At 41.0% G+C, this 19,201-nt stretch overlaps 1 protein-coding gene across 1 annotated transcript in view; it reads right to left on the bottom strand.

The window, feature by feature from the left end:
* SLC35F5 (solute carrier family 35 member F5) overlaps positions 1 to 11,592 on the bottom strand; it is a 40,932-nt gene extending 29,340 nt beyond the window's left edge. The window contains exons 1-5 of the mRNA XM_015409156.1: positions 11,522 to 11,592; positions 4,738 to 4,821; positions 3,839 to 3,980; positions 2,291 to 2,434; positions 799 to 861 (exon numbers count right to left, since the gene is read on the bottom strand). Of these exons, the coding sequence (XP_015264642.1) occupies positions 799 to 861; positions 2,291 to 2,434; positions 3,839 to 3,980; positions 4,738 to 4,793 (405 nt within the window). The 5' untranslated portion in view covers positions 4,794 to 4,821; positions 11,522 to 11,592. The remainder of the gene's footprint in view (positions 1 to 798; positions 862 to 2,290; positions 2,435 to 3,838; positions 3,981 to 4,737; positions 4,822 to 11,521) is intronic.
* Positions 11,593 to 19,201: the final 7,609 nt, after the last annotated feature.

Genomic DNA, 19,201 nt, shown 5'->3' on the forward strand with positions numbered 1-19,201 from the left:
CTGAAGTTCCAACATATTTTACCTCAGGGTTGACTAGTGGTAAATAGTGCCACACATCAGCAGGCCAGGAAATAAACATTTCTTTGGCCTCTTTCTCAGCAGTGCTTGGTATTGTGATGGGGAAGTATGCTGCAAAATCAAAAATCCCAAAATCAATACATGCTACCACTGCAAGGACAGTGGCAATGGACTTCCTGCCAAAAATATTTTAGTGCCTGGTCCTGCCACTGCAACCTGCCACAGCAGATGATGCTAAGGGTGAGTAACCCACTCAAGGTCACCCATTCATGGCAGTAGGTATTTGAACTTGGGTCTCCTTGATCCTAATCTGATACTCTTATCACTATACCACTCTGGCTTTCATACAGAGGCTGCTGCTAAACAATAATGAGACATCAGGAGGTCATCACTGGGCATGAGTGAGTTGTGGAAATCATGTGATAGTGCTGCCAAGTCTGGCCATGATGTGGCCTTATGCAAGGGCAGGGGGAAAGGCAACAGGGGTGGCCTGCAAGGCCAGAACAGCCCTGAAAAGGGCCCTGCCTTCTGCCCCTCCTTTTACAGACAGAAACCAAGACTGGAAGGCTGGCAATAATGTCACTGGCAATAAAACAGTCACTGAGGTCATTCATTTCTCATAGTTATAGGTGCTGCCTCTTTCATCTTGGTGAATTTTAACCCAACACTTTTTTTAAGCTTTCAGATTTGTATAAAGATCTGTCTTGCCTTCCACTGATGATTCTAAAAGCTTCATTGCCACACAGAACATTGAAACCATGTCAAAGTTAGAGAGCTTACCAAAGGACTATTTACAGCATTGTCAGTTGTACAGGCAGCAAAATAACCTTCAGCATCTGCAAACTAATCAGAGATTTAATATTTGAAACTGAACGATGACAATACTACCTTGCAGGCAGACTAAAAGCTGAAAGCCTATTAATACTAGTGGAGATTTGTGAACAACTAGCAGTGTTCAGGCCATGAGCAGTTTTTCGACTCAAGACTTGTATACCAACCTCTAGGCCAACTAGCTGGCCCCTATGTAAAACATGATACTGTGTAAAACATGATACTGATATAATACTAGTCTGATCCAGCAGGGCTCTTCTTGCATTTCCCTGCCTTCATTTCTGGCCACAGTTACAACACTTAATTCCAAAAAGAGATGGGACAAACAGGGGTCATTTCCTGCGGGAGCGCACAGGAGCGGAGCTCCGGCAGTAAGGAGCCCAGGGGGCGGGCACATGCAACAAGCCTCGCCCCTACTCCCAGCATCCCTCAGTCGGGCCACGAGGAGCAAGAAGCAGCCAGGTAAGTTGCAGAGCCCCCCCCCCAAGTCCCACCTTCAGGTACAAGCTCTTTCTCCTCGGTGAGGGCAGATCTGTGCGTCCCCCCCCCCAATAGCTAGCAATCCAAAACAGTCCAGTGGAGCCTGAGCGGCGGGTGTTGCCTTCTGACACACTTCCGGTGATGTCAGGGGGTGTGGCATATGCAAATAAGTTATGCTAATGAGTTATGCTAATGAGCTCCTGCACCTCTTTTTCTACGAAATGACCCCTGGGGACAAACACTGAGGTACCTCAGCCCATATATTAGAGGGAACTTACAAAAGGTTGCCTGCCACCTCCACCATCCAATTATCCTTCTTTCTGTAATCAGCTGTATACCAGTCTTGAGCAAACAGCAGCCTCATGGACAATCCAAACACAAATATACCTAATTTGTCCAGTAATTTCACTAATAAAAAATAACATGGAAGTGAAACTACTCTGACAGTGCCCATATAGGAAACTCTAGCCAGTTATGAACTACCCCAGTGTCATTTTCTAGTTAAGAGATGGAAAGTACAACACTGGGTTTGAGGAAGAATCCAGCACATTTTAACAATAGATGTTCTTTCAAATGACTGTAGAGTGACTTAAGAAAAACACTCTCAAAGAGACATTTCCCAACACATCTTTTTAATAGGCCAATAAAAATACTTCATAGGAAGAACATAACAAAGAAGATAAACCACATGTCCAAGTACTGGATCTAGGCACAGATTAAATTTTATTATTTATTCCATTTTGATTTCGCTAAGAATCATAAGTACTGCAATTACCATTTTTTAATGCAGTGAATCACTTTGAAATGTTACACTAATGAAAGCATTATTTCACTAGCTGAACATCTGGGGGTTTAGCTTATGTTAGTCTAAGCAAGCTTTCCCCTCCAAACATATGCTTTGATTTTGTGTAATTTGCAGAAGCCACAATGCTGGGGAAATTATTAAACTAAAAACACTTACAAAAGCTGCATGTCTGCCACGAAACCCACGCGTGCACTGTTGCCTCCATGGTTTCCAAACAATAAATCCCAAGAGGTAAAGAACAAACATGGATGTTTTTGCAAATGTACTGAAAAATGGTTTATTGTAGTTTTTAAAAACGTACTGTGAAGAAAGGAGGGGAAAGTAACCATCACTGATAAAATTAAGGTACGTCCTATAACTAGTATGGCTTTACTATTCAGGTCTTCAATACTAACCAGCAGCTAATCATTCATAAACATATAGGACAAAACACACTGCAAAGAAGTGAAAGCTATGGATTTACTGCCTGGGAAAGAGCACATAGGTCTTGCGTGCAATGTCATATTCTTGAATCACTAACTTGCACTCACTCCAAGTCCTTATACACAAAGAGTAGAACAAGAGAGCGGCAAGTGAGTCAGAACACAGTTCAATTATGTTCTAATACAAAACTTATGGCACAACATGGATGTAGTAGCTACTGGCCTGTGCAACTGATCCATTCTCGATTCAAGAAGGGGGGCGGTGGACAGAAGCTGAGAACTTTCTGAGGTGCAACGGAGGCCCAACCCTCTAGCTCCTGGCTGGGGAAGGGCAAGTTGGAACATTTTTCTTCCCTAGCATGAGATTTAACCAATAATGTCCTACAGTGTTGTGTGTTATCAGCCTTGCTATCTGATATTTATACAGGACCACTGAACAAGATTGTCCAGCACTTTGAGTACACTGATGACACCCAGGTATATATATCTTATCACTAAGAACTGAGAAGCATCCACCTCTGTTCAAGGCTACTGACTTTCTGTTGTGGTCAAGAAGCTGAAACCCAAGGTGAAACTTAATCCAGACAAGATGAGGTTATACCAACTAGCAAGGTTGATTGTCTAGTTGATATTATGCTACTCACCCTTGATAAGTCTACCTTTGTCAGAATTAGTGAAGAGCTTTGGTACTGATGAACCTAGCTTTGCACTTTGAAAAATGGGCTGGTGGGGTGGCAAAAAGTGCTTTCATCATATAGTATGGTGGTTACCTTTTAAACTCTCTTTCAAACATTTAACCCAGCAAATCTGTCTAAGTAGAGACATGCTAACTCAAGCCCACCGAGTATTTATATCACATCAGAATCAAACATGCTCTTCAACTCTACATTCTTAGCTTTCTGCATACTTTCACACAGAAATCCTTGGAAGTGAGTTTCTCTAACTTGTCGCCTTCCTCCAAGAAATTCTACAATGTAAGCCAACTAAATCATCAAACTTTACCTATTAGGCTTTGCTATTTAAAAACTGTACTTTATTGCTGACATTATGAAACAGAATTGGAAAGACTAATTGTATTTAATTATAATTCACATCAATGTCAGGAAATGCCCCTGGATGAGTAAGAAATGCAGCTAGTCAAGTACAAACAACTATTTATCCAGTACCAGCCCACTGGGTTCCAGCAAACAAGCTAATGCACAGATATTCATTGAGAGAGCATTATCATACAGTAATGCTATATTATAGTCATGCTACTTCCATATTACAAAATAATACTTACTGCTGTAAGTTCAGAAGAAGCAACCCATATCACATCAACAAGAAGAAGAATGACAATTCCAAGAGCCATTCGTTTACGCTGTGCGGGAGAACTGCTTTGTGAGCTCATCCGGTTCATGATAAAAATCCACACCATTTGTAACCTATTGTACAACATCAGCACAAATTAGTTTTAGAATTACACTGTTTTTACAGGGTGAAGTAGACATTCAAACATCAGAAAGCCGCTAAATTTTAAACTAATAGCTTACCTGCACAACATGAAAAGATCTTGCATTATTCAATAAAGATATTCAAAACTATGCAACAGTGACATAGATATTTCTACAGTATTCAAGTAAACATTTTCATTCATTATGCATATTTATCTGTGGTCAGTAAGCACAGTGGACCTTGATTACAGCTAAGACCATATGTCATGGCAATGGCAGATACAGAGTAGAATGGTCATCTGTATAGTGAAATAATTGTCAGCTATTTAAAACATTTATTAGAACGATTTACAAAAAAGATTATACTAATATGATAAATTAAATGAAAAACACAACTGATGCAATTGAACAATGAAATAACTGAGTTATTTGCTGATATACACTGGTAATTGCTATTCATACATCATGTGTTCCTCACCTTTCCACCTTCTACTGCAGCCCAAACTGCCTCCCCTACTGCTGTTAATGGGGGACAGTTGAACGCCTGCTGTGGGAAGCAGAAAATGGTGGAAATGTGTTCCCTCTTCCATTAGCATTAAATACTCTGTGGATCCAACCACTTTTGAGGGACTGCACTCTTACTCACAATGGCTGAACTAGATACCGAGGCATTTTTTTTTAACACACATATACAAATTTTTAATGTAGTTGCAAACAATCCAAATTATCAGCTAAACTACAGGCATACCTGCTCTGTAACCTTTGTAATGTTAAATGTAAAAACTGGAGTTGGATGAGCTTCATGCCATCACATTAAGGTGAAGGCTGTCCCCTGAAAAATAAAGAAAAAGGGTGATGAAATCGTCATTGTTTATAACCTTGCTGCTAGCTTCAACATACACATTACCCATCTATTATTAAAGCAAATTCTTCACCATTTTCCAGAATTCATACCCCCAGCAAAGTTCGCAGCATCTAGCATGATAACATGCAGATCTAGCATGATAAAGAAAACCATTATTGTGCAACATGTCAAGGCCACAAAGCTGCACAAAGACAGAACACCATAACACCATTACAAATAAAACATCAAGAATTTTCAAAGTATTTTGGAGTGGATACATATTTTGTTGCCATGGTGTGCATGGGGGGGGGGGAGATTAAACAAGGCAAGACTCCACCTTGTCAAAAACATTTTGTTAATGAGTGAAATATTTCTTATATATTGTGTTAAAACATAATGTACTACTGAAACATAACGAAATAGAGTTATGTGACTATAGAAAGCTGTAGACCTGGGAAAAGACGCATGAGAGAATGTAGCAAGAACTGGGTCTTGTCAGCTCCAGACCATCAGCCTGCAGAGCAAAGAAAACCCTCTCTGTAGCAGAGTGCATACAGTCAAAGGTAGTGTGTGGTAGAGGAGGGAAACATCTGCAAAGACATTGGCAGCCATGCTGAGTACAGCTGTTAAGTACTGGAGGAAAAGGGATTTTAATGAACTGATGACAACCTACCGCCTGACTGGTCATCTTTGCTCCTCACCTTCAGTCAAACACAGCTTGTTTTAACTGTTACAACTGCTGACTGAATGTCAGTGGCTGCTAACTTCAGGTTCAGATATCAAATTAATGCTCACTACTGTCATGGACTGCCTACCTGCTACTGATAAAACTTAGAAATTTGCTGCTATCACCTGAGTATGTACTGTTAGTAGATTAATACCAGCTGCTAGTAATAGTTGTAGGTACTATTTACTAGCAGCAGCATTCTGTGCACCTCAGTGTTTAGTCATGCTGGCCACATGACCACAGAAACATCTTTGGACAGCGCTGGCTCTTTGGCTTGGAAACGGAGATGAGCACCGCCCCCTAGAGTCGGATTCAACTGGCTGTTCAATCCACTGTCATCAACAGAACAGCAGCTACTGTTACTTAAATATTTGTTTATTGAATACCTACTACTTTTATACGCTGTTATTAATTTAGTATCTGTTGCTACTAACTATTGTTGCATTGATTAATCAGAACATTTGCTGTGTAAAGACAAAGTCTGATTGATAGCTTTTGATGGCCAGACAGAACATCCTCTTTTTTCTCCTAAATGAATAATTATATTATATGGCACTGTTAAGTGAGGTTTTGGGACTACTAGGTTGTACCTAATCACTACACTCCACTAAATGGCTGATAATGAAGTATTCACATTGAAAAGCATATTACACTTCAAAGAGGTTGGGGGGGGTTAAAGAGTCAAATTCTTCTGGATGGATTTGAAGAAGGTGAAATTATTATAAGGCGATATTGCAATGGTTATATGAGCATATTGAAAGGACCCAGAGGTCATTTCGGGGGGGGGAACGCGGGGGAACGCAGTTCCCCCGGGTGAGGTACAGGGGGGCGGGGCACATGACAAAGCCCCGCCCCCGCTTCCGGCCGCCCCGCTTCTGGCCCTCATTCAGCCAGGAGGAGGCAGGAGAAGAGGGAGGGTAAGTTGCTTCCTCCCTGCCTCTTCCCACCCCTGCCTCCCTGGGGCCAGGGAGGGCCTTCGCGGGGCTTCCTTGCACTCCCGCCGGCCTTGCAGGTCCACCGCCGGGCCCCTCATGGGGCTCGGCAGTGGAGCTGCAAGGCCGCCGGTGGCGGCCGGGACCGTTGGGGGTGGGGTGTGTGGCCTTATGACACATTTCTGGTGATGTCAGGGGGTGTGGCCTTATGACACACTTCTGGTGATGTCAGGGGGTGTGGCATATGCTAATGAGTTATGCTAATGAGTTCCCCTAGCTCTTTTTCTACGAAATGACCCCTGAAAGGACCTATCAAGGTGAGACATATACAAATACAGGTCATATTACAAAGGGATTTTAGAAGAAAACTGTATATATATCCTATCATACAAATGGTCTGATACACAGTCTGGAAAGATTTGGAACATACTCCACAAAAGATTCATTTTTTTCACTTCAGGTAGCATGCTGCTGAAGGTACCATTTTATGTCTGTATTAATGAAAATATTCAGACCACACCATGAAATGTGAATGGAATAATAAATCACCATACTGTTTTGCCAGGAAATTACATCTATTGTTACTCTGAGAAAGAAATATTCGGGGAAAAGACAGAATTTCAACCCTTTCCCTAAACTAACCTCATAGGAAAGAGAGATGGAAACAAAGAAAGAAATTAGTTTGTATAAGAGGTACATTTATAGCAATTTCCAAATCACAACAGAATAAAAGATTTTTATAACAAAAACATTTGACAGCTGAGATAAAGAAATTAGACACACCATTAAAAATTCTACAAAGGAAGTTATGGATGAGTGGGAAGAAACCGAAGATCTAGAAACTGAAAAATTGTTACACAGAAAAACACATGACCCTGGTTAAGCCTTTAGAGAAGGGGGATACACTGGATAAAATGCATGCATCTCTGCTGGTGCACATAAATAAGAGAAAGTTCCTTATTGTAAATCTACAAGATGATAGAAATGCAAAATCAAAGAGCAGTTCCTAAAAGTTTCTAAAAAGAACTGAATGCCAGAGAAGCCCTAGGATGACATATGTAAGCTTTTTAAATGAACGAAACCTCCCACCAGTCACTCTGTTAGGGTTTTTTGTTGTTAAATTCTACATAAATATGTAAGCTTGAAAAGATAAAAGGAGGGGGAATGCCATACTTGGACGGATTCGAGATGTAATTTCATAAAGCAAGAACACATTAAAATAAATACCACACTCACTTGTAAAATGACAGAGACCAAAACCATGCAGTGACGAGGGTTTCTCAAAACATGGTACACTAGTCTGACTAGAGGTCTGGTGATGTCTTTACTAAAAATTCTGATACATTCTACCAGATTTCAGCACTATGAAGAGGCAGAAACTTGGAGTGCCATTTGCCAGCATCTAGGCTCTAGCCTGGTCAATAGTAAATAAGTGAACAATGTGGTCAAAGGGGCCAACATCATTTGCCCCCCAACTCTTAGCACCCCCCCCCCAGGTAATCCAACTGCCCCAGGGAGTGGTACTGCCCAGTTTGGGAACCACAGATTAAGCAATATGCTCTTTATAGGCTCTTCTCACTCATTTAGTCAACTTACATTTATTTTGCTAGAACCTATGCTCCTTCTTATTCATGTTGTTTAAACAAGACCTACTTTTTGAAGGATGCCTTCCTACCTTTTGGCTTACTTGACTACCTGTGGCTCATTATATGTATATGGTCAAGCCTTGCCAGCTGGTAACTTTCCTTGTGGAAGGTGTGAGGTCTGTGAGTTGATGCTACGTACTAATTGCTGTTATGACTTAGAGAAAAAGAGAAAGTACTCTATTAGATCGTTTTTTAATTGTAATTCAAAGGGCCTAATCTACTGCATAACCTGTCAATGTCAAAAGAAATACATCGGGTGCACATCAAGGCCATTACGGACTAGAATAACTGAACACAGAAGCTGCATCAGACGTGGAAGGAAGAATGCGCCCCTTACGGAGCACTGTGTGATGGCAGGGCATAATGATAAAGATTTTTCTTTCTTTGCTCTCGAGTATGTTCGGCATAGTAGCCACCAGCAGATGATCCAACAACTGAAAAAAAGAGAACTGTTTTGGATACATACTCTTAAGACTGCAACTCCATACGGCCTGAATGAACATATTGATTGGTGTGCAATATAATTTTGTTATTATAGCATGTATCTCTATGTAATCTTTGGATGGTTGTATTTATTTTTAATTCTGTACTGTTTCTTTATCCCTTAATGGTATACTCTATGTGAAAGGTGCAATCACATGATTAGCTCAACTAATTATAAAGCTCCAATACTTTTAAGTTTACCCACACTGCTTTTTACTTGTGAATACTGTGGCAACACAATCAAAGAAGGAACTTTTTGGACCACAAGTAACTATTTTATTATTATTGTTATTATTGTTGTTGTTATTATTGTTGTTGTTGTTGTTGTTGTTGTTTTAAATTCTTTGATATATTGATTCTCATTTTTTCCCTTAGGTCTACTTTATAATCACTGGGCTAGTGATAGCACTTTAAAGGCCTTATGTGCATATTGACCCTGTGCCTGGTGATTTTATTTTTGAAGTAAATTTATTGGCTATAGAGATTAGAAATTCAATAACCTGGTGTAAAAATATGTGTGTTTAATTTTCTATTTTTTATCTTTTACAGCAATTTACTTTATGGTCCTTACTGAATTTATACTTTGTATATATTCTTGATTGTGTATATGTGAATATATGTATTAGCCATTTTGCCACATATATATGACCTCTGAGGAAGGCCTATTTGGCCGAAACGCGTAAGGTCAAGCTTTTAAGCCCTTGGTATCATAATGTTTTATATATAATTGTTGTAAATGGGCCCCTGTATATGTTTTAAAATGTTATTAATAAATACATGTATCTTTTTCCACTTTTATTAGATAGGTTTTAATATTGGCCCTCTTCTTCACTAACATTTGTTTGGTTCTGGATTCTATTGTTAGGTTCAGGTTTTTTCCCTTTTTGTTTCTGCTCACTAACTATGCTGGCATTATCTTAGAATTTTTCCTGCAGATTACAAAAGTTAGCACCAAACCTGACCTACCTTTGTCATTAATTTTAGCCATTTTCATATCTCCCAGAGGGATCTGTTGCTCTATACTTTCCCTTTCAGCTACCTTTTGACTAATCCATTTTAGATATATTCCCTCTCTTTAGTCAACTGCGGTTGTATTGGATTTTTTGGACAAACTTCCTTTCATATAAGTGCTGTGAAAATTGCTCAAGATTGATGAAACAGTGCCTGCATCTTGCATCAGGTCCTGAGCAATCATTCAGGAACAAGTTCAGTGTTACATACCCTCTAGTTGGTTAGGCAGCCCAACTGCATAATGCACATTACAAACGAGGGACAGTACCACAACATTGGAAATATTTCCTCAAGATATAGTATACAGCAGCAGTGTGGAAATTAGCATAGTATGCTTGAAGCTAGACCTAATAATGAATGAACTAAACCCACTAAACCCACTAAAAATTGAAAGGGTATATGGGTACCTGGACCTGGGCCTTGGATGACACCTTACTTAACAAGCAAGTTCATGAAGGAGGTGGTCCTTCAGAAACCCTGCTTTCATGTTCCAGGCTTCATAGGTGCTCTGCTGTACTTCAGTAGTTTTCAAATTTTTCAAATTAGAATCCACATCAAAACTTGGTGTACTTTTCAGGACCCATTTGCCAAGTAACTCTATGCTACTTTCCTCTTCCCCAAAATAAAACACAAGTCTCATTTCAAGTAACACTGAACACATTCACAATTTATTTTTCATATTTGCTATATGTAATCAAATTACTGAGCAACAAGCTGTATTTCATGGCCGTACTATGTAGAGGAAAACCCAAACTGCTATCAGGTCTACTTGAGACTTGTCTCCCAGCTCACCCTGTTTCTCTTCTTCTTTCCTGGTCCCATAATCCATCTGTGAGAGCAATGTGAGTACTTTTGAGTACCAGTGCTGGAAGAATTCAGTAGGCTATACATTCCAGAACACAACTAAGTAAGGTGATATTCAGATTATTAGAGCAAATATTTCTTATTAAGACAGTAATGGCTTTTTGTTTTCTAAAAAAACAGGACACAAAACTATTTTTCTTTTCTTTCTGAAGATGACCTTTGATTACCCTGAAAATTCATGTACTAGCTACCACTGCCCTGGGTGCAGTATATTATATGTCTGATGTTGCCACTTACCATGTTGTGCAAACTGCATTAGCTTCATCATGTATTAAGTATATGTGAATACATGGCATTATTTCACAACAGTGACTGTTCAAGAATAAATGAGATTCCATTATTTACTGGCATACAAACTCCTCATTTTCCTTATGCCAGCTGTGTATAGCACACTGGGTAGATAAGATTAAACTAATGAAAAGATTTACTAGTTCAGGATAATTTACTTTAAAAAAAATGAAAACAAAATACCCACCACAAACAACTTACAATTCACTTCAAACAGAACTGTGAGTAAATCTACTGTTCTGCTTTCAAAAAGGAATTCATTCTACAATAAAAATGTTGTGTTTCTTGAATATCCCCCCCCCCCAAGCACAGAAGTACACGTTCTGGATTCATTCCAGAGCAAAATGTATAATACTCTCTAAACATGGGATTTTTCATCTCCTGCCTTTCCATGGCAGTTTCCAGTGCTGCCACCCCACAACACCCCACCCCTGTAAATGTTGGAAGTCATTTGAAACAGCACCCCACAAGATACAAAATGTTGATGCTGGAAGGAAGAGTCAGCCTCCTAATGCATGAACAGATTACTCTGTGTCGTGGCTACACAAACCTAGGAAAGTAGAAGAAATTGCCAGGTGGAGAGAAAGGGACAAACATGCTAATACAGTGTCTTTGGCAACATTATATAAGCCTATTTCAACATTTTAACAGACTATTTTAAATAAATTCTTTAAAAAGTATTGCAAAGTAAATACATATGCTTGAAAAAAGTTATGTCATAATACAGATATCCTTACCTTTGGATTTCATTAGTGTCATAGACTTATCTCATGGAACATTTTTTAAGTCAGTTTTTGGCCATTTTCTGCAAAAATTCAAAAAGAAATTCATCCTTAGCAACTCTGTTGCATAGCAGTGATCTGCTTACTGTTGCAATGCGTTCATTACAACCTTATTCTAGCCAAAATACCGTAATTGAAGCAAATATGTTTATATCATTGCAAGAAGCCACTGCTCACTGGCATACACTGCACACACACAAGGCCCAGGTTCAACGCTAACCATCTCCTGCTAAAAGGTAAAGTGAAAGACATTCATCCAAGACCCTGGAGAAATGCTGACAAACAAGTAGACCTGCCTACTTATATGGACCAACATACAACTCAGTATAAAATACAGTTTCATGTGTTCAGGGACGTGGGAAAGTTTCAGTTATACAAACACAATTTGAACTTAGTCCAAGGCTCCAGTCCAAAGTAGCAACAGGAATGTGTACGAGAAAATTAGGCACACAACTGGGATTTTACTTAACATTCATACTGGTGAAAAGACAGGCTGATATTTTTCTCACAAGTAGGTTGTCTCTTTGGATTATGGCTCAAATGAACAAAGACTTCAACATAATTTCTCATTTTATCATTTCCATGTACACGATGCCACTTACTTTTGTCTGCTTATCAGAGATTATACTGGGTTGGCTCCTATTCCACCATCACTATCCCATGTACCAAAGGCAGATTTTTTTTCTTCCTATGCCCTTTTGCTAGCAGCCCCTTCTACCTCTCCAAAGCAGCTCTGATTTTGGTCAGGGGAAGCATCTGAATGAAATGCCATGTGGCATGGATGTCTGCAAGACAACAATAGTGGGCAAAGGTTGATCCCATATCTCTTGTATTAGTGGAAAGCACAAGCTACATAGCATTTTATTCAGGAAGATATCCTCTTCATCTTGTTCAGTCAGAAAAGATAACCTATTATCTTTTTTCTTCCCCTCACTGCTCCATTGCCCGTTATACATAAGCATCATTATTTAATAAAAATCAAATTTATTAATAAAAGCCCTATTCTCATAACATCCTAAAATATAGCAAAGAGGACTACTTTGTTACTTTGCATTTTTATCATGCCTAAGGAACGGTTTGTTAAGGCTAATGTAACTTTCTTTAAACATTCAGAACAGATATTAGTTCTAGTACAAGTGCAAAACATTTAAAACTCCATTTTACAAACTGACAAAACTGAAACTTTAATACAGTAAAAGGTTTGCTATCCAGCACTCATGGGAAATAAGGGTTGCCAGTTGATCAGATGTGTTCGATACTCAAGCTTATTGCTCTGCTCTGCCCCATACCTAGAGAAATTCACAGTGATCAAACCCCAGCCTATGGGAAATACCATGGTAACAGCCCCCATTCCTGGTAGGACCCTTTCCCCCTGAATCAGAGTCATTATGTGCAGTAGGCAGACAAACAAGCCAGCTGCCCACGACCCCTCTTTGAGTGCTGGCTTTCAACAACTCAAGGCAGGTTGAGAGTAGGGGTGTGGATTCTGTACTGCAGATTCAGATAAATACCCAAATAATGCCTTATTAGCATTATTTGGGTATTCATTCAGCTGAGTAACCAAAACCGCAGGTATTCAGCAGCCGAATAGAGAACTCCAAACAAATGCTGAATATATTCGGCATTTATTCAGGAATAGCAGCCAATGCTGAATAGCAGTGGTGGATGGGTTTAAAGTTTAAAGGGAAGCACTTACCTTCCCTTTCTGGCTCTTTCCTGCTGGCTCTTTCCTGCCTTCTGCTCTGCTCCAGGACAACAGAGGGGAGGGGGAAGAGGGCTTAGGGGGAGCTTGCAGCCAATCAGTGCAATGCATTTGCAAACTGCATTGCATTGGCTTTGCAAGGCTGCTGTTGCTGCTGGCTTAAACCAGCTACGTGAAATTGAGAACCAAAAACTGTGATACTGAATGCAAACAAAGACTGTGAAATAAAGATTATTAAGACTAAATTTGTGTTCTTATTATTATCATCTGTTATATTATTTCAGTATTTTAAAAGTCAATAGATACATTTATTTCCTTCATGTGAATGCATTCATATATAAGAACATTCAGATCAGAACATGAAATATCTTATCAGATTAATTCTAACAGAGCCCATAAAAATGGTTACTCCAAAGAATCTGGGGAAAATCTTATCTGCAAGGTCCAGTCCAGAAAACGTTGTCTGAGATGTCCGTGTGAAGAACCCGATTCAGACTACTATGGGATGTCCATATGAAGAACCCGATTTGGGACGAAATATCCAGATTAATTTCAACTCATTTCAAGTAATTAAACTTTTTTTCAGCCAAAGTATCATTGTGAACATGTTTTCAATATCAGGGTATAAATCCCATATAGTAAATCCTGGCAGGTGGTTACTGTGCAGGGTCTGGGCTTCAGAAGCAGACAAGGACCAGAGCAGACAAGGTCTGGACCCAGGTCTAGCAACCCAGGGCTGTAGCCTTGCAAACTGATTGATCAGCGCTGTAGCCTTGCAAACTGCCAGGACATCTGCCTGCTAAGCTACTGGGCCGCAAAGGATGCGGTCTGGCCAGACCTCTCTGCCATGTCGCAGAGGGTCCTCTTATGCCCTCCAATATGCATGCAGAGTGAGCACCTTTTTTCCCATGCAGGCAACGTTGTCAGCCCACATCGCTCATGCCTGCTCCCCTGGACAGTTGAGCAGTTGGTCTTCCTGAAGGTCAGCTTGCCACTGTCCTGGTCCTGGACTTTGAGGGTGACTGAAGTGAGCAAATATGTGTGCCTGCATCCCCTCTCAGTCTGTGCTGGGAAGTTGGGGCGAAACACTCTTCCCAAAATTAAAACAAGACTAGACGCTGAACTGCAGGCTGTGGAAGGTCGGTAGTTCAGCAGTTCGAGACCCGGGTGCCGCAAGACGGGGGGAGCTCCTGTCTCTAGTTCCAGCTCCTGCCAACCTAGCAGTTCGAAAGCAAGAAATTGCAAGTAGATAAATAGGTACCACTTTGGTGGGAAGGTAACAGTGTTCCGTGCACCTTGGTGTTTAGTCATGCCGGCCACATGACCACGGAAATGTCTTCGGATAGCGCTGGCTCTTCGGCTTTGAAACGGAGATAAGCACCGCAACCCTAGAGTCGGATTCGACTGGCTTTCGAGCAAGGGAACCTTTACCTTTACCTAGAAAGAAGTAGCAGGGACATTAAGCATTTTGATTGGCAAAGAAATACCCCACCGCTCTCCTCACTGCCACTCTGACCCCACCTGCACCAAAATGCCTCTACAGAACCCTGGTACCTATGCAGCACAGGGCTATGTTGAAGATGGTGTTGTGTGTGCTTCACTCTGCAAGTAATAGCCACCCCAAACCAAAACTGCATGCTGAAATTAAAACAGCAGCACAAAACCGGTTCTTCATCTTGATGGGGATGAAAGGGGCAAAGTAGGATAGCGAGATGCCAAAGAAACCAGCAGAACCCACAGGAGCACCACAAATAATGATTCTAACGGAAACATTCTTCTTTGCAGGGGTGAGAGTGGGAAAGGGGGAGCCTGTGATGAAGTGCAGCTGCAGCTCCTAGGCTAAGGCTCCTCCACTGAGGCAGTGATAGCTGGTGCATACTGCAGCTGAGAGAGGAGGATCAAGGTGAACAGACAGACAACCCCCTCCCCTCTCACTTTCTGAGGCCTTCCCTGGGGAAATTGTATATTGCCCTTGGCTTTGGGGGGGGACCCCAAAGTATCACTGGGTTTCTCTGTATTGGGCTGGCCTTGGTTCAGGTGTGGTAGGAAAAGTGCCTGCCCACCCTGCACTTTAGCGTATTCTGCAGGGCTCCTTCTACTGTGCCTTTGCTTCTGCCATTTTTTTTAAACCCTGCTGGGATTCTCTGGTGTGACACTGGTGGTACTGTGTGCATTGTGGGTTTGCTTTGACTGCCGCCACACTGGGTTGTGCTGCTAGGTGCTATTGCACTGGTTCTGCTTTCCTTGTAACCCCCTCCCCCTTGCTCAGATTGTGATTCTGTGACATCACTTCTCTTGTGCTGGCAAGCCTAGCATTTGCCACGATGGCACCAGTAGGTTCTGCTGCCGGGCACTAGTAGGTTGGCACTGGGTTGTGCTGCTGGGCACTATGCACTGGTTCTACTTGTAAAGTACTCAGTTCGATACATCACGGCTTGGACAATGACATAAGGAACACACGTTTACTCAGTACTTCACACTACAAAGACAAACGGCCAAGTGGCCAACTATATACATATCCAAGGGAACTCCCCTGGATCCCATTGGGGGGTTTGAATCTCCCGCCAAGGTTTCTATTTGTTCCCCTATTGGACCTTAGGAGCCTAGCCTCTATTGTTCTTTAGGAATCAAGTCAAGCTCTGCACACCTGGCCACTGCCTAGTGGCGGTTCCCAGGACACAACACTACTGTCCTTGGAACCCTCCCTCCCCCTCACTTGGATTGTGATTCTGTGCTTGACCTCAGTCCTGTTGAGAGCTGGCATTTGCCACAATGGCACTGGGCTCAGCCGCTGTGGGTGGCACTAGTAGGTTGGCACAGTATTGTGTCAGTCACTAGTAGGTTGGCTGAGTTCTGCTGCTGGGCACTAGTACATTCAATGTACTGGTTCTTGTGTCCTTGAAGAAATGCCAACTTCTGGTTGTAATTCAGAGATTCTCAGATTTGACCTCAGTCCTGTGGGCTGGCAGCAGCACTGCCACAGTGGCACTGGTTCTGCTGGGCACATTGCACTGGTTCTGATGCTGGCCTTGAAATCATGCCCCCTCCCCACACTTCACTTTCCACTGCAGAAATTCTCTGGGAGAATCTGACTGCAGTGCTGGGCTTTGTCTACCTTAATAATTTCTCCCCACCACTGGAAACAATGGAGGATGGTGGCACCTTCTTTGGTTGCCCATAGAATTGGACCCCCTGGTCCAATCTTTTTGGAACTTGGCGGTTCTTTGGAGGAGAGGCTCCAGCAAGTACACTGCAAATTTGGTGCCTCTCCCTTGAACCCCCTCTCCCCAGCCCACTGAATGTACCCTATGAGATTTGCCATTGACTACAATGGCCCCATAGGGTACAATGGAGCTGAATATATTTGGAATCCCAAATATATCCTGAATACCAATGCAACACCGATACTGGTATTTGGGAGTATTTGGGTATGCCGAATATAGTTGGGCTCTACAACCTCGAATCCAAATTATACCAAATATTTTTTTCCTCTTGCACACCCCTAGTTGAAAGGAAAGGTGGCATCCGAGAAAGATATCCACTGGCAGTGCAAGCTGTCAGAATGCAACAATCACTTGCTGGAAAGGCAGAAGTGGAGAAAATGAGTGTCTGAAAACACAGGCACATGGTGGCTTAGGGGGATCAGCTTACCCTCTGGGTGATGCCAATTAACTGAGCATTCTGGATAATCAAGCACTGGGTAACAATGCTTTTACTGTTTTACTATTAAGAATATGTAACTTGGTATGAAATATTGATCAATTTGGCTTACAACCTTCAAAATACAAAGGACTCTACTAAGTGTCCATGTTATAGAGCACTGACGTGGGGGAGGACAGGGGGATACAATCAAGGCACCACCATGGCAACTGGTTTAACAATGTTGCAGTAAACAAAGCTCTTAAAGGTACACTTGTTACTGGACACTGGCAGATAAGTCACTATAGACTGCTTCATAGGGATTTCTTTTTTCATCCTATAGTAAACCAAAATTTTATACCAAGAATGAATAACGTTTATCAACTCCTTCATTAAAAGAAAATCAAGCAGTTCACTCCATACAAAGATGGAAAAACATTTTCAAAGTACTAGGTGCTATCCCACTGATTAGCCAGCAAGGATTTTTCCAGTTTAATTTTATAGGTGTAATCTGAAAAGCAGAAGTTTTTCTATTGACAAAGTAATCCTAATCTGTAACATCTGATCATCAGTTTTCTAAAGAAAGAAAATCCAGGTGCCAACTACTTGTGGACCAAAACTGGAAGACATACAATATGAAACATCACTCAGCATTTATGCAATTGGCTAAAGCACAAGGCCAGACTCAAGGAGGCCTCATAAACATTCTTTTGCCTTGTGTAATCTATTCTTGATCGTTAAACTCCTTTCTTGGTCTTATATCAACTTGTATATTGTTTTCGTATATTGTTTTACTATTGTATCATGAGCCTTAATGTACAGACATTGTTTGACCATTGAAGAAGTCCGATTTGGGCTGAAACGTGTCAGGTTGCAATAGTTCCCTTTTGTACACATTGCATTTTCCTGCTGTAATGAGGCTACAGGAGGGCCCATAAATGTTTTTAACCATCTGAAAAATATACACATGTATTTTGATGATATTTAGGCTATACATATAGTTTTTAGTAATTGGCCCTATATTGGTTTATAACTAACCTTTTTGGTTCTTGATTCTACCTTTTATAGTCACCAGGTGACTGATCTCATTGGCTGGCCACCCAAGGAAAACATCGGATACCAGATACGACTATGCTCATGCTTTCTTCCTTTTATGGGCAGGATGCACAAATGTATTAAGTCTATGCCCATCATATGATGAAGTGATAGAGAAGTCTTTTTTTCAGGGTTCCCAACTAAGGGGATAGACTTCTAAGTATATATGTGCATGGAACATCTATGAACTTCTATAGGATAGTACAGCATTTGCCACTGGAACATACTCCACCCCATACACACATTTTACTGTCTGTGTGCAAAGAGCATCTGAGAAGAGCTATAGATGTACCTGGTTTTCTTTGAACAAGAAAGAGCACCCCATGAATTTTGAACTACAGAAAAATTAAAGTTTTGCATGTAACTTCATTACAAATATCTACCATCCTATAGAATTTATAATTATATTTTGTCCAAAAGGTTCACCAAATAGCTCAGGAGATAGTTATCAATAATTGTTATGTATTGAGCCTGAACAGCCCTTGCAAAAGGACTGAGCTTCGGATGCATAACAATAGAGTGCTAGGATCCTAGAATGGACCAGTAGGGAGACAAGGATCCTAGAGTAAACCAATTGGGAAACAATAGAGTGTAAATAGCCTATCATTGGGAGTGGGGTGTTTTTGGGTGTAACCCTTTTCAGACATAAATACCTGGCTTCGGCCAGGGATTGCAGTCTTCTTTCTCTTGCTGAATCACTAATAAACTATGAGCTGATCACTTCTACGTGTCTGAACCCAGTATATTTCAATAATGAAAATAGATACTAAGAGCCAAATAGGCTTTGTTTCTATAGTTATCATTAGTAACATTAGGCAGTACAGAGAAGATGGTACTTGCCATAAAATAGATTGTTGCAGGCCAGTGTTGATTGTGGACAATTGGCTGAGCTCTTAAGGTCCAAGAACCTGCAAGAATTGGGGGAAAAACCAAACCAAACCTGAAGACATCAGTTTCCATTCAGTGACATATTCTGTATTAGACCAAGTTCTGGTTGCTTTAATCAATTAAATTGATTGCTGCCTAAGAAAATTTTAAAGTTGCACAAAAACCTACCTTGTTAGTTGTCAGAAGCTGATTCACACATGGAATGAGATTCACACATGGATCCATGAGAAACACTTAAAGAGTCAACCAGGCCCCTAACTCCACCCCCTCAAATGTGAGGCATGCCCCACAACAACTGCTGTCTCCCCCCC

Source organism: Gekko japonicus, unplaced genomic scaffold, assembly GCF_001447785.1.
Source record: "Gekko japonicus isolate JY-2015 unplaced genomic scaffold, Gekko_japonicus_V1.1 scaffold116, whole genome shotgun sequence".
NCBI lineage: Eukaryota > Metazoa > Chordata > Lepidosauria > Squamata > Gekkonidae > Gekko > Gekko japonicus.